The 15272-nt window shown below is 43.0% G+C and overlaps 1 protein-coding gene across 10 annotated transcripts in view; it reads left to right on the plus strand.

Annotated features, from left to right (window-relative positions):
* The window catches only part of MYO1B (myosin IB), a 142050-nt gene extending 126999 nt beyond the window's left edge, over window positions 1-15051 (plus strand). For 8 of the 10 annotated variants that reach the window (XM_083467662.1, XM_083467661.1, XM_083467663.1 and 5 more), the window contains 6 exons: window positions 610-744; window positions 2256-2362; window positions 4978-5110; window positions 5813-5965; window positions 7090-7217; window positions 13389-15051. In XM_083467662.1, the coding sequence (XP_083323788.1) occupies window positions 610-744; window positions 2256-2362; window positions 4978-5110; window positions 5813-5965; window positions 7090-7217; window positions 13389-13512 (780 nt within the window). In that variant the 3' untranslated portion in view covers window positions 13513-15051. Of the gene's footprint in view, window positions 1-418; window positions 745-2255; window positions 2363-4977; window positions 5111-5812; window positions 5966-7089; window positions 7218-13388 lie in introns of those variants that run through there. The other 2 variants (XR_014517631.1, XR_014517632.1) reach the window with 2 other exon arrangements.
* The last annotated feature ends 221 nt before the right edge of the window (window positions 15052-15272 follow it).

Consider the following 15272-nt stretch of genomic DNA (forward strand, 5'->3'; position numbering starts at 1 on the left):
AGGGGAGGAGGCGCATTGTGCGCCCCGACACTCCCCACTGTGGCGGGCGCTGTACTGGCTGTGACGTCGCATGGGGGCGGTGCGTGCGTTAGCCACGCACCGTCCCGACGTCACCTTCCCGCCCGCCCGCTACATTGTAAGGGGCATGTACGCTGGTCACTGCATTGAAAGGGGGCATGTTCGCTGGTCACTGTTTTGAAGGGGAGTGAAGAACACACACACACAAAAAGGTAACTTGTTAATTTAATGTTTATTTCTATGAGGAGGAGTAATTCTGAGGGGTCAAACAAAGAAATAATAAAAAGTGACAAAAAAGTTATTTTTATAATGACGAGTTTTGTGGCCCCCAGTTTTTTTTCCTTCGGAAACGGGTCCAAGTGGCTCTTTTTGTCTTAAAGGTTGCAGACCCCTGGCTTAGTAAAAAGTACAGTGGTTTTACACTCATTTGTTGCCAGCAGTGTAATATCTTTTTGTGTGAATAAAGCTGGATGTTGGTTTGCCAGATCTTGTGAATAGGGAATGTGGTTGTACAAAGCCTGCTTGAATAAAAAAACTAGTCATTTAAAAGCAAACAAAAAAACACAGGTTGCTTAATTCTTCTTACCGTAGATGCAAAAGTATTTTTTGGAAATGAGGAATAAGATGCCTTCTTTATCGCCAATCGATAAAAACTGGCCAGCGAGGCCTTATCTCTTCTTGGATTCAACTCACAAGGAACTGAAGAGGATATTCCACTTGTGGAGGGTAACCATATGATACAAGAGTTAATTGTATTTGTTTGTTTGTTTGTATTTTTATTTATAGCCTGTTCTACCTTCTACTCTCAGGCACTCAAAGCAATTTAAAGAATAATATAGTGTTTTGTTTTATTGTTGTATGAAACAGATAGAAACATAAACATGAAGGAAGCATTGGAACATCTGAACAAATAAAATACGATAAAAGCCATTAATAAAGGACCGGGGGACAACACATGCAGTGGTCCTTATTTTTCATTAGAAGTGTCTCAGCAAAAATATATGTATTTCAGAGGCTGTCAATAGTTTCAAATGGCATCAATCCAAAGAGACTGAAATTGCTCTTAGGTTCCATTTGTTAGTGGGGAGCTAACATTTTCTCCCCGTGAAAAGGTAGTGCCTTTAATCTTCCTTAGTAGCGCCTGTATAGTCATCAATCTTGTGAGAGAGGGTAGCTGTAAAATTCTATTTACAGAAAGCTTAAAAGTGTGACTGGCTTACTGAACTCAAGCAAAGTCCAACCTGGGAACTGTGCACACGTTATTTGGAACTTCCCAGATAAAGTGGCTGAAGTCGGGGGTTTCTGTTCTCTCTGTCTCTCTCCTCTTCCCTCCACAGTTTAGTTAAATTGCTGAGGATGGCTGAATCAAAATGAGAAGTGTAAGCAACAGTTCTTGAAACAGCCCTCTGGGTGATTTCCATATTTTCCCGTTAATCTACACTTTCCCCAGCCATTAGAATTTCCTTAAGCCTCGTATTCTGGCCTGTATGTTACTAATTAGTTTTATGAGGCAGATGTGTAACGATTGCTGTGGGCATATCTGTTCATCCTGCGAGATTTAGTCAGAGGAGTTATTTAAGAAGCAAAAGGTAAAGGTATAGGTAAAGGGACCCCTGACAGTCAAGTCCAGTCGTGAATGACTCTGGGGTTGCGGCGCTCATCTCGCTTTACTGGACGAGGGAGCCAGCGTTTGTCTGCAGACAGCTTCCGGGTCATGTGGCCAGCATGACTAAGCTGCTTCTGGTGAACCATAGAGCAGCGCATAGAAACACCATTTACCTTTCCGCCAGAGCGGTACCTATTTATCTACTTGCACTTTGACGTGCTTTCGAATTGCTAGGTGGGCAGGAGCAGGGACCGAACAACGAGAGCTCACCCCGTCGCGGGGATTCGAACTGCCAACCTTCTGATCAGCAAGCCCTAGGCTCTGTGGTTTAGACCACAGCGCCACCCCCAAGTAGAATCCTTTTTTTTTTTTTTTTTTTTTACATTTTGATGCCCTGCCTAGGTTGTCTTGTGATGAATGCGTATTCACAGGGAAACAGAACATGAGGTACGTCTTGTGGAGCTGATTGCTGCATTTATGTAATTGCCTGTGGGATATGACTGATTCAATCCAGAAAAGCATTAAAATTGGCTTCTTATGCACAAAGGGAATAGCAAGCCATGGCAGCTGCTCTTCCGAAGCCACTTTCAAAGAATAGCTTTGTGATTTATCTGTAATGCTGTTTTTGTAGTGTAAAAAGTACCGGGACCAGTTCACAGACCAGAAGAAACTGGTTTATGAAGAAAAACTGGAAGCTAGCGAACTTTTCAAGGACAAGAAAGCTTTATACCCAGCCAGGTAATGAGCTGTTCGGAGGCCTTTGCTGAGGCTACAAGATTGAAATGACCTTATTTCATATAGATTGAGGGGAAATTTGCTAGGAAATCCTACTTATCTCTACTAGCAGATGCTGCCCGTTGTAGGCTTTCACAACTTTGCTTATCTCCATGGACTTGCCCAGAGAGCTTATATTATATGGATTATTGGCTTAATAAAATATTTCTTCCAATGGCTTTACATCTGGAAAATTGAATCTAAGTTGGTTAAGCACACTGAACACGCCGCGTACAAGGCTATCGAATTTAGGTACTGTGTAGGTTTCAAATGGATGTTACATAAAATCTCAACTTTTTTTTATAAAAAACAACAACTTTATGCCCATCCCCATTTCTCCCATGCCAAAGTGCAAGAGAGGGGATTATTGAAACCTAGGAATGAAGAAGCTTTCTAGGAGATGCCTCATCGTTTTAAAATTACACACTTCCCAGGACGTGTTTGCATCTTCGTGAGGCCTGCCTGGTATCAGTCAGCAACTCGCACAAATATTCTGAAGAAGGGATTTATTGATTTCTTTATTAAATTAAAACCTCACATTCTAGGAAACCTCTGTGGGTAGCAGGGACTGATAGATTGTGGAAATGTAGATCCCTGCGTGACGACCGTGGAAAATGCAAGTTTCATGCTAGGGATTATTAGGGGAAAGGATTGAAAATAAAACTGTCAGTTCAGTGATGCCCTGGGAAAAGGCACAGAGAAAGGAGCAAGACCTCTGTGAAGAAAGACCACATCCATATACATTGAAGCTCCTAGTGTAGCGATAAAGGGACAACACAATAGTGGTTTATAAAGTTACATATGATTTGAAGGAATTTGAGATTTCTCCTCTCGTAATCCAGATCTTGGAGGTCATCCGGTGAAAATTAGTTAGTGGGTGATGCAGGAAAGACGTAAGGAAGGACTATTTTGAACACAGCCCATAATTAACTTAAGACGTGTGTTCGGATACCACTCAGGTCTTTTTTCACTTTGGTATTAAAACAAGCAGCCAAAGTTAAGTTCTTTATCTTATCAGTTTCTTAGACAGGTAGGAGCCGGTCGTCATATGTTTGGATGAATCTCGGGCAGCACTCCTTGTTCCAGACAGGGGTACACACAGTTCATATTGCTTCAGGGGTTGTAACACTGTCTGCATTCCTTTTTCCTTTGGAAGCTAATGCAAAATGACGACAAAAAATTGTTTGGGCATATTAATAAGCGCTGTAAGAAATGTCTTCTTTTTGTAATTAAATATATGTTGGGTGTCTGTTTTGTTAGGAGAGTCCTCTGACATAGTTGTGGATTAGACTCCTGGTCTGCATGGCTATAGGGCTATGTGTTCCTCTCACTGGGTTTTGCTCTCGGGGTTTGTACCCCAGTCTCAGTTTCCCAGATGAGGAAATGTGTCTAAAGTAGCCAGAAGTGGTAATTGTTACATCACAAATACACATGTCACACACAGCTGGATTTCCTATGACGCAAAGAACTGAGGGGCAGATCTTAATTTTCCCTACTGATTATAATGTAGAGGCATGGCTCCCTTAATAGTAGGGGGGAATTGAGTGTACAGTGGTACCTCGCGTTACAGATGTGTCAGGTTACAGCCACTTCAGGTGGCAGACTCTGTTAACCCAGAAATAGTACCTGGGGTTAAGAACTTTGCTTCAGGATAAGAACAGAATTCACACGGCGGCAGTGAGAAGCCCCATTAGCTAAAGTGGTGCTTCAGGTTAAGAACAATTTCAGGTTAAGAACAGACCTCCAGAACGAATTAAGTTCTTAACCCGAGGTACCACTGTACACGAAACCCAGAAATCCTTCTTCAGCCTAGGAAAATTCTGGGGGCTGAAAATCTCATCATTCCTTTCAGGTTGACCGTGGTGAGCCAGCAAAGTTATCTTCCAACCCTGTAATAATAGTGGTGATGATGATGATGTTGACTATAACAACAACAATTTATTTATATGCATCCCATCTGACTAGGTTGCCTGCCCCAGCCACTCTGGGCAGCTTCCAGCAAAATATAAAAAACACACATAAGAGAACTTTGTCAGCATCTCCCATTAAATTCTCCCTAAACAGCTCAGGACCACAATACCTCAAGGACTGCCTCCCCACACATGAACCAACCCAGACCCTTGACCATAATCTGAGGCTATTCATTGTGTGCCTCCTCCATGAGAGCTCCAGAGGGTGGCACCACAAGAAAGGGCCTTTTCCGCAGTGGCTCCCTGCTTGTGGAATGCTCTCCCCAGGGAGGTTTGCCAGGCACCTTCATTGCATGTCTTTAGGTGTCAGGTAAAAACATTCCCCTTCTCCCAAGCCTTTTGATAATTACTGGGTAATTACTGGACAATTAAACAATCTATGGCCTTTTAAACTTGGGGGAGGTGGGGTGTATTGTTTTTCTTTGTTACTGTGTTAGATATTTTTCTGCTTTTATATTGTCAACCGCCTGCTGATTCCCGGATGAAGGGCAGTATAGAAATTTCATTAATCGCCAGGCAAGTGGCTCTTTACAAGCTTGACTAAAGGCGTGCCAATGGAGCCATTTTATGAGCTTTTTTCATCTCTTTCTTTCTCTTGTCTCCCTCCAGTGTTGGGCAGCCTTTCCAAGGGGCTTACCTCGAAATCAGCAAAAACCCCAAGTATAAGAAACTAAAAGATGCCGTGGAGGAAAAAATCATCATTGCTGAAGTAGTAAACAAAATCAACAGAGCAAATGGAAAGGTAAAAAAAAAAAAAAAAGTTATACCCAATGAGATTCACTTTTTGTTCCCTTTGACTTATTTTACATAAGCTTATTACTGTGTGAAGCAAAAGCAATTTTTTTTTTTTGCTCTTAATAATCCTGTATCCCCAGTGCTAAGGGTCCTTGATTCTAGTTTGCCTTATTTTAGAATAGCTATTCCCAATCGTGATGGAATGTTCAAAGCGAGACTTGTGACTTATCCTGTCCCTAGTTAACTAGATCCTTATTCCCATTTCAGTAGCCATTTTTTAATTCATTCCCCCATTTCAAGATCGCTAATTCATTTGGAAAGGGTGGCCCTTTCGCCACTGAACCAAAATGGCTGCTACTTTTATCACATAGACTTGAAAAATCTTGGTACAGTGGTACCTCGGGTTACATACACTTCAGGTTACATACGCTTCAGGTTACAGACTCCGCTAACCCAGAAATATTACCTCAGGTTAAGAACTTTGCTTCAGGATGAGAACAGAAATCGTGCAGCAGCGGCAGCAAGGAGGCCCCATTAGCTAAAGTGGTGCTTCAGGTTAAGAACAGTTTCAGGTTAAGAACAGACCTCCAGAACAAATTAAGTACTTAACCCGAGGTACCACTGTACAAGGCAGACCTTGTTGCATTGCTTCTTTAATAGCTACCCCTCTGTATTAGCCCCGTGAATAATCCCTGTCGTTCTTCCTCAGTGCACCGCTAGGATTTTCTTGCTCACAAAAAACAACGTGCTGCTTGCCGATCAGAAATCAGGGCATATCAAATCAGAGGTTCCTCTAGGGGACGTCACTAAGGTGTCCATGAGCTCCCAGAATGATGGCTTCTTTGCTGTGCATCTCAAAGAGGTAGGCATGAAATCCTGTATAATATGAGCAAACGCTTCATAATTCAAAACTCGTGATGGTAGTAAATCACAGCCTATACAGAATAAAATGGGAATTTTCTGCTATCCCGCTATCTGCACACTGTATGTGCAGTGATGTTTCCTTTGAACTGGCACCCTCAACTCTGAGTTTACTATACTTTCAGCCCCTTCCCTATTCCTCCCCCCCATTTGAACAACATATAGCAACAATAACTTGTCCAGTGGTACATTCCTCTAAAGTTTTGTATATAGTACGTACAGTGGAACCTCTGTTTTCGAACGTAATCTGTTCCGGAACTCTGTTCGACTTCTGAAATGTTCAAAAACCAAAAATCAAAGTGCTGTCAGCAAATTGAATGGTGAAAATGGAAAAACGCGTTGCAAAAGCTGTTCAACTTCCAAGGCGCCTTCAAAAACAGAAGCATTCACTTCCAGGTTTTCGGCGTTCGGCTTCCGAAACATTTGGCAGTTGAGACGTTTGAAAACCGAGGTTCCACTGTAGTACATAATAAGTTTATCTGTGTATCATAAATTTTAAAATGCTGTCCACAGGGATTATTGTGTTGTGGGCAGAATAAAAGTATTCGTCTCATTTGTAAAGGAAAAGAAGCAAAGCACATTTTACCAAAAATGTACTTCCTTGAAGTGCCTTCTGTGCAGAGTAAGACGCATTCCAAATATTATTTAGCCAAACTTCAATTGGGATTTCAATAGATTGTTTCCAGTACTGGGCTTTGGTTAATTAGGCTGCTGATAACAGAAAAAAATGCTACAGGCTTATCCACACTTATCCTTTGCCCTATGCTTTCCAGGCACAACTCCACACTTTAAAGTTCCTTGTTCGAGTGCTCTTTTCCCCCACTCACTTTCCCTGTGAAAACCTGCTCTCTAAAGCTGAAGCGCAGCAAACAGCAATTCAGGTGTTCCAAGGATTGCTGTTTGCTCCAAATCAGCTGCAAAGAGCTGGTTTTCAGGAAAGCTCCGGGGCAGGAAAAAATAGTGCCAGGAAACAGAGCTCTAAAGCTGGGAGAAAAGCTAAGTGCGGATAATCCCTGTTTGAATTTGGATCAAATAATAATGTGCGAGTTTCCTTTTCTGTCCCAGGGATCTGGAGCAGCTGGGAAAGGGGACTTCCTGTTCAGCAGCGATCACCTGATTGAAATGGCCACGAAGCTTTACCGCACCACGCTCAGCCAAACCAAGCAGAAGCTCAACATTGAAATATCCGATGAGTACGTCTTGGCACTTGCCCACTTTAAACAGCTTCTGCTGGGAGAAATCGAAATGACTCTAAATGAAAAGATTGAAACTGATTTAATAATATGAAAAAAAACAAACTGAAGGTTAAAAATAGGAAGGCTGATGAGAAACAAGCCACCATGGAGAGACAGGGAAAGCATGTGGAAGCAACAGCCTTGAAACTGTTTAGCTAGGGGGCCACCACAGAAGCGGCCACACTCTGCTCTCCATTTCCCCAACCTGCCTGACTACAGTTGTAAGTCTGGGAAGCCGGTGTTAGGACTCCTCCCTACACTAAGATAGTTTTCAAAAAGAACTTCATTTATCCCTTTGCTGCCTTATCCAGCATTGCTCCCTAACAATATTCAAAGCCTGCCCACATGACATGGGTCAATGGCCCATCTGGTTGTATGATTTGGATCTTTGGGTCTCTCTCTGCTATTTGAGGAGAGACGCACATTTATGCTTTTAAAACAGTCGTTTCAAGAGTTATTTCTTAGCCCCAGCTTCATCTTGACAATTTGACTGGCACTTAGTAATGTGTGGAACATAATTGATTCCACGGCATGAGCAGTTTTCTTACTCTTCCTTTGAATAAGAGGCGATAAAATCAGAGTCCCCTAGTAATCTTGGTGTGTGTTCTTGTAAAACGGGGGTCTTATGCATTCCATTACTTTCTCACCCGTTTATTGCTATAGAATTACTTGCTCGCAGGAGGGTCTGGAAGAAAGGGAGACTTGTGAATTTTCAGATGACTTATTTTTGGCGTAAACTGAATTGTCAGCGCAGATGGTGTTTTGGAGCCCTTTTTTATGCAATAGGAGGGGGAAATGCATTTAATCTACTAGTAAACCATAATTGTCGATAGCCTTTGTTTCCAAAAGTGCCAGACTTGATCAAAATTAAATCTCTGTGTGCTTGGTAAATATTTAGCACACTGGATGAGTCTGCTTAAAACAATTTCACTTACGTGATGTAACCCTGCAGGTCTGTTTCCTAATGATGCAAACAAGGCCAGACTATGGTAATCCCTAGTGTACAACTACTTGTGTTCACATTTGTGTAGGTAGGGGGACTGCTAGTTCTACAAAGCATCGAAAAGGAGGTATACAGGACTCGCAGGGAGCATGTGAGCTTATGGTCTTCAAACGCAATTATGGTTGTGCTTGTATGTTGCTCCTTTAGTCTAGCAATGACATGTTTGTTGTACCTTGGTTTTTCGAACAGCTTAGTTCTCAAACGTTTTGGCTCCTGAACGCTGCAAACGTTCCAGTTCCAGTGATTGTTCCAGTTTGCGAGCTGTTTTTGGAAGCCAAACGTCCAATGGGGCTTCCACGACTTCTGATTGACTGCACGAGCTTCCTGCAGCCAATTGGAAGCCGCGCTTTGGTTTCCGAACGTTTGGGAAGTCAAACGGACTTCCGAAACGGATTCCGTTCGACTTCCAAGGTACGACTGTATTACCAGGTGTCCCTTTGGGGCAGAGGGATTGAAAAGAAACTGAGGAGCAGTGCTTAACACCTTTAATTGGGACTACTGCTCTGCCCCTAGAAACTGCATGAAAGGTGATGGTGCATTGGAGCTCAGAATATTAGTTGTGGGGCACTGCAGCTCAGGGACAGACCATGTGCTTTTGCTTGCAGAATGTCCCGGGTCCAATCCCCAGCCTCTCTGGGTAGGGCTGGGAAATATTCCTACCATGATTCCCTGGAGAACTTAGCGTAGGCAATACTGAAGTGAACAGACCAATGATTCGACTTTGTGTAAGGCAGCTTTTATGAGCTGGGGGCCATCAGCCACCAACAGATGAGGAAGGTGTGTTAGGTTTCTCTACATTGGCTTACAGCTGCGTAACAACTCCCACCATCCATAGCTAGCAGGACCAGTGGTCAAGGATAATTGGAACTGTACAGTCGTACCTTGGTTGTCGAATGACTTGGTTGTCAAACGTTTTGGCTCCCGAACGCCGCCAACCCGGAAGTGAGTGTTCCGGTTTGCAAACGTTCTTTGGAAGCCGAACATCCAATGCGGCTTCCGATTGAGTGCAGGAAGCTCCTGCAGGCAATCGGAAGCCGCGCCTTGGTTTGTGAACATTTTTGGAAGTCGAACGGACAACTAAGGTACGACTGTGTTCCAAAAACAACCAGAGACCCAAGTTTTGGAAACACTGAGCAACTGTCGACCTCCTTCTATGCATCATTATTTGTTGTGGTCCTTTCCTTGCAGCCTTTCAGAAGGTGGAGCGTGATGAAAATATGAATAAACATTGCTCGCTAGGACTTTATGTAGTTAACTGGTGTTTGGGACAGGATTGGTATAACCCTGATGACCACTAGCCACGGTTTTCCAGTCGCTGGCTGACGTGCCATTTATGTATCTATTTAATCAGTTATTCCTCTCCTGCCTTTCACGATTGTAATCCATCTAAAGTGGATTACATGTTACAGTGCTTTTTTTAAGTTTTAAAGATGTGATTTAGTTGAGGGGGAGAGAGAGAGAAAGAGATGCAATCCATCACCAATGATGGATGGCGCTCTGCACTCTAAATGGCTGACCACTTTTGCCAGAAGGTTTTAGGGGAAGGGAGTGAGTGGATGGGAGTTCTGGGCTAATGGCTCATCAGGGACTTCCAACTGGGTAGGTGGAAAGATGTACTCTGTAGAAGCTCTGAAAAGATCAGGCTCCTTCGTCCCAGGAGCTCTGCAGTTAGTTTGATTTGTGGCTTCTGGTTTAAGGCAAAAATCCTTTTGAAGTGTGCTAAATCCCTGTTGGAAACCTCGCTTAAGATAAAATGCTGGAAAGAGAGACTGCCTCTTCTAAAAGGTGGCGTGCTTTCCTGCTTTGTTACCAATGGGATCTGTCAGTGCTAAATGGTGCTATGATGTTTATCTTTATTGTTTCTGGAGCTGCTGTACTGAATGTGGAGGAGGGGAATATTCAGTAACACTTAAACTAATGGTTTGCAAGCTACTGGGAATTTAGCCTAGCCATTTGGACGTAGGAAAGCCAAGAGTGGGGTGGGGGTGTCCAAGAATTCAGTTACACAACTTGGACAGGGCTGAGTAGGAAATAACGTGGTCACTGTGAAAAACTGAATAATATGAAAATGAGGGGTTTTAGATATTAAATGGATTCAGGTAAGCCCTAAATTATCATACAGCAGATATGTGGGAGCCAGGGCCCAGATGTAGCCAGTTCTACCCGACCCGACCAAGATGTTTCTTAGAAGCTTGATTTTACCTTATTATTATTTTTAATGAAGCCTTTCCAATGGCTGAGAGAACCCTCCATATGTGATTGTGCAGTTTGCCTTGAAGAACATTCCTTACATGCAACAAGGATGTATCAGAATGTTGTTTGAAAAGCAAGGCACCGCCGACCCAAAGTTAAACCGTTGATTTCAACTGGAGAGGGTTGGACACATGCCTTGCTTCCTCGTTGCAGTAAATGTGGTCCAAAAAGGGATTAATTTTGGCTGAATTGTGCCCATGGTGGTTACTTTTGTAGGACAGGGCCTGGTGTGTCGAGCAAAGAACCATTCAGTCTATCAGCAGCAAAGGAGAGGGACATTCTGATGGGAGCAGCTAGAAGGGAGGGGGTTGAAATGGGTAGGAAGAAGGGATCAGGCTTTGGAAATTACATTGGAGCTACATGGGACGCAGGTGGCACTGTGGGTTAAACCACAGAGCCTAGGACTTGCTGATCACAAGGTCGGCAGTTTGAATCCCTGCGACGGTGTGAGCTCCTGTTTCTCGGTCCCTGCTCCTGCCCAACCTAGCAGTTCGAAAGCACGTCAAAGTGCAAGTGGATAAATAGGTACCACTCTGGTGGGAAGGTAAACGGCATTTCTGTGCGCTGCTCTGGTTCGCCAGAAGCGGCTTAGTCATGCTGGCCACATGACCTGGAAGCTGTATGCCGGCTCCCTCGGCCAATAAAGCGAGATGAGTGCCGCAACCCCTGAGTCGGTCACAACTGGACCTAGTGGTCAGGGGTCCCTTTAACTTTACCTTACATGGAAATAGTGAGCATATACGTAGGAATACTTTTTTTATGGATCTCTGTGGGTGGTTAGACACATGTGGAAGCAGGAACAGTGATTCAAATGGTTAGCCAACATTGTGCCCTCCATATATTGTTGGATTCCACCTCCCATCAGCCCCAGCCAGCATGGCCAATGGTGAGAGAAAATGGAAGTTGTAGTCCCAACAACATTTGAAAGGTACCACATTGGCTATCCTTGGGTGAAAGAATCTGTTGAGGGCCGGGGGTGGGGGCTGTTTCTGAATTGAGGGATTTGGTAAGAGTAGTTCACAAACAGGACCAGGTTAGGTAGTACCCCTTAGAGTACACCTCATAGGAAAAATGGACCGTTTGTGGAAAATGTGGGCTTTTCACCTTCGTTTACTAACTCTGCCACCCTCCGAAAAGGTTTCTTTTTATTTGTCAGAATTGCTTTGACTTGACTTTAGAGCAGGGATCAGCAAACTTTTTCAGCAGGGGGTCGGTCCACTGTGCCTCAGACCTTGGGGGGGGGGCTGGACTATATTTTGAAGGGGGGGGGAGAACGAATTCCTATGCCCCACAAATAACCCAGAGATGCAGTTTAAATAAAAGGACACATTCTACTCATGTAAAAACACGCTGATTCCCGGACCGTCCGCGGGCTAGAATTAGAAGGCAATTGGGCCAGATCCGGCCCCTGGGCTTTAGTTTGCCTACCCATGCTTTAGAGGATTACATTAGCTAGCAAAGATTTCATGACTTGAGAATAGAGAGCAGTCAGTTTGCAGTGAGCAATTAAGACTTTGCTTTCTTCTGTCTTATGCAGAAGGAGGATGAATGAGTGTCTTGGTATCTTCCTTGTTCCATGAGACCCACCAGGTGGGGTTGGTGGAATGTGTCCCATTTTGACTCCATTACAGTGGTGCCTCGCAAGACGAAATTAATCCGTTCCGCGAGTCTCTTTGTCTTGTGGTTTTTTCGTCTTGCGAAGCACGGCTATTAGCGGCTATTAACGGCTTAGCGGCTTTAAGAAAAAGGAAACAAACTCGCAAGAACTCGCAAGACGTTTCGTCTTGCGAAGCAAGCCCATAGGGAAATTCGTCTTGCGAAGCGACTCAAAAAACGCAAAACCCTTTCGTCTAGCGAGTTTTTCGTCTTGCGAGGCATTCGTCTTGCGGGGCACCACTGTATTTCCTCGCATCAAGTGTGGCAGGGAATAAATATATCTGTACTCAATGTGCTGGAAGCTGAGATACAGCTGAAAATCATTTTGCGATTGTTTCAGCCGGCAGTAGAATTTCCGGCACACCATATTGAGCCAATCTTGAACGTAAAGCCAAATTGTGACATTTTGTATTTATTCCAGTGCCTGCATTTTGATTTTATTTTTGTAAAAGCACGCTAAGTGCTGAAGGGCAACACAGTAAGTGTGTCAGCCAGGGTTTCCCCCACTTTCTTTACTTTCCTCTGTACTCCGTGCTCTGGCAACTTTCCAGATTGGATTATTGCAACACACTCTACGTGGGGCTGCCCTTGCAGATGATTTGGAAACTTCAGTTGGTCCAAAACAACTCTCAAAATATAAAGATTTCTTTAATCATATAGCAGCCCTAGTATTTGCTTTTTAAAAGTTACTTGGCCTGATACCCGAGATAGAAAACCTGGACATTCTTCTTGTCTGCCCTCAACAGTAATATTTCTATTTTTTTTTTTTTAAAGCAAACATTTTGTATTTGTTTAAAAACCAGTAAAAAATTGTTTTTTTTTAAAAAAAGCAAACAAAAGTATCTGGCATTTGCAACCCGTTAATAACCCGTTAACAGAATGTACAACCTTCCTCTCTGCCTGGTATAAGCAAATTTTGGAGGTGGCTCACTCACTTAGCACTATGGAAGATAAGCAAAAATCAAGGGTAGCAGGAGGGGGGAGTAGATTTGCAGTGAGTTACTGGGTAGGAATATCCAACACTGGCCATATTCAGGTCCATTGATTTTAGCGTGTCTTCTCCAAGTATGATTAACGTGAGATAATCGCCTTCTATTTTATTGCTAATATAAAGAGGGCTTGTGATGTGCTTAAACTTCTGTGCTTTCTCCTTGCTGCTGCAGCCAACTGGGACGAACGCCATACCAAACTGAAACCTGTTTTTTTTCACCTCCTAGGTTCCTCGTTCAGTTCAGACAAGACAAAGTGTGCGTCAAGTTTGTGCGGGGCAACCAGAAGAACGGCAACGTGCCCACTTGCAAGCGAAAAAACAACCGGCTTCTCGAAGTTGCTGTACCTTAATTTTGCACGCACTCTCCCTACAATTCTCCGTAATGGTGCAATTTTACTCATTTGGCAGGGGGGTGGGGTGGGATTTGAGGGAGGGGCAGTCTGCTAAAAGGTGCCACTAACTTATTGACCACCACCCCTTTTTGTTTAGTTGTTACAGCTTTTGGTTGATTTTTATATACAGGCTTTGTGTGCTGATAGCATATTATAAACAGAAGGATGCCTTGTCGCATATAATTTCTGTGGTCATGCCTTACGTTTTAACGCCGCATATCGTAAACCCTGTACGCTTTCATGCCCCATTCCTCATATTTATTCTTTAGAGCAGAATCCTTCACAGCAGGCTATATAGACCCATTTCCTCCCAACCCTATTCTGTGGCAGAGCTCAGTCCAAAGGGTTAATCATAAACCAGGACTGGAGAGTCTGGCAAAATTCTGGGGCTGCTGCAGCTACCTTGTTAATTGCAAACAGCACAAAGCACCAAGTAATTTGATCTTTAATGGAATATGTGGGGCAGGAAACCCTAATTCTGCAAAGCAGAAGGAATGTACGACTGCATATGTAGCAGCTGCATATGGTTTTTTGTTTTGTTTTATTTACAGTGCGGGTGGCATTCTGCTTCAGACTTTTTAATTGTCAACTTTTAATGACTTTGTAAGACTAGGAAGCAGAAATGAGTCCATTAAAGAGGCAAGAAGTGCGTTAAACGGTTAACAATAGCCACACAACAGCGCAAGGCATCTCTTTTGTTCTCTATGGGGTCTCCCACCCCTCTTTAAAAGGACCCTTCAATGTTTAAAACTCCTTAAAAGCAGTTGTTTGCATGGGGAAACGAGAGGGCAAGGTATTTTACACTACGTGTCAAATGAAGGGATAGAGGAATTTTCTCTCTCTCCCCCAGATGTTGGCATGCGTGCTGTACAATGTGCAATAAAGCATTCATACAACTTGTGAAAATTATTTATAATAACTTCTGTGGGTAATAAAAGAGGAGAGATCTTGCGTATTTGTTGTGAGGACTTAAGTTAGGCTAGTTCTATCTTAATGTTGACGTTATCACTTTGGAAGAAGGGGAAATCATTTCGGTGGGGAGGTATGATGTACAGAAATTTGATATTAATGATAAATAATTGTTTTAATTCTGTGCTGTTTGGTACTCTTGTGATAACCATATTTTTGTATTTCAACCAGTTTTATATAAGTTTGTGTGCCTGATATGTAATGTGTGCACAGAAACACTTTACAATCAAGAACTGCATTCTAAACTTCCTGAATGGAGATTGCAGCTTAAATAAGCCTTGTATAAACCAGGAGAATTAGCGGAACGCATTGATTTATGGAGTATCGTTTTCCAGTGTTTAGACAGAAGTTAGCTAAAAGAGATTGTTGAATGTGACTGTTTGACTTGTTGATGTAAGGATGGTTTTAGATCTATTGTATTCTCAGACTGATGCAAGAACTTGCCATCAAGGAAAGGTTTCTGCACAAGATGTGCAATGCAAAAAAACAAACAAACCCAAGTATAAATAAAGAGAAGCTTTGAAGCAATGGCTCGTTGTGTTTGGCCTTGGGTTATTTATCAGCCATCAAATACGTACTTTTTTTAAGAGTGCAGAGTAGAAGAATTAACGACAGCAGATCTATTGATAATATAGATCCCCCCCCAGATGCATTTCTTAAATAGAAATCTTTCTGCATCTGTATTTCCATCCCATTTGATCTTTGGTGAAGTGGATTCAGAAGAGCTTTTAAGCACTTGAGCTGCTGCT

This window comes from Podarcis liolepis (genome assembly GCF_965112155.1).
Source record: "Podarcis liolepis genome assembly, chromosome: 1".
NCBI classification, from domain to species: Eukaryota; Metazoa; Chordata; class Lepidosauria; order Squamata; family Lacertidae; genus Podarcis; species Podarcis liolepis.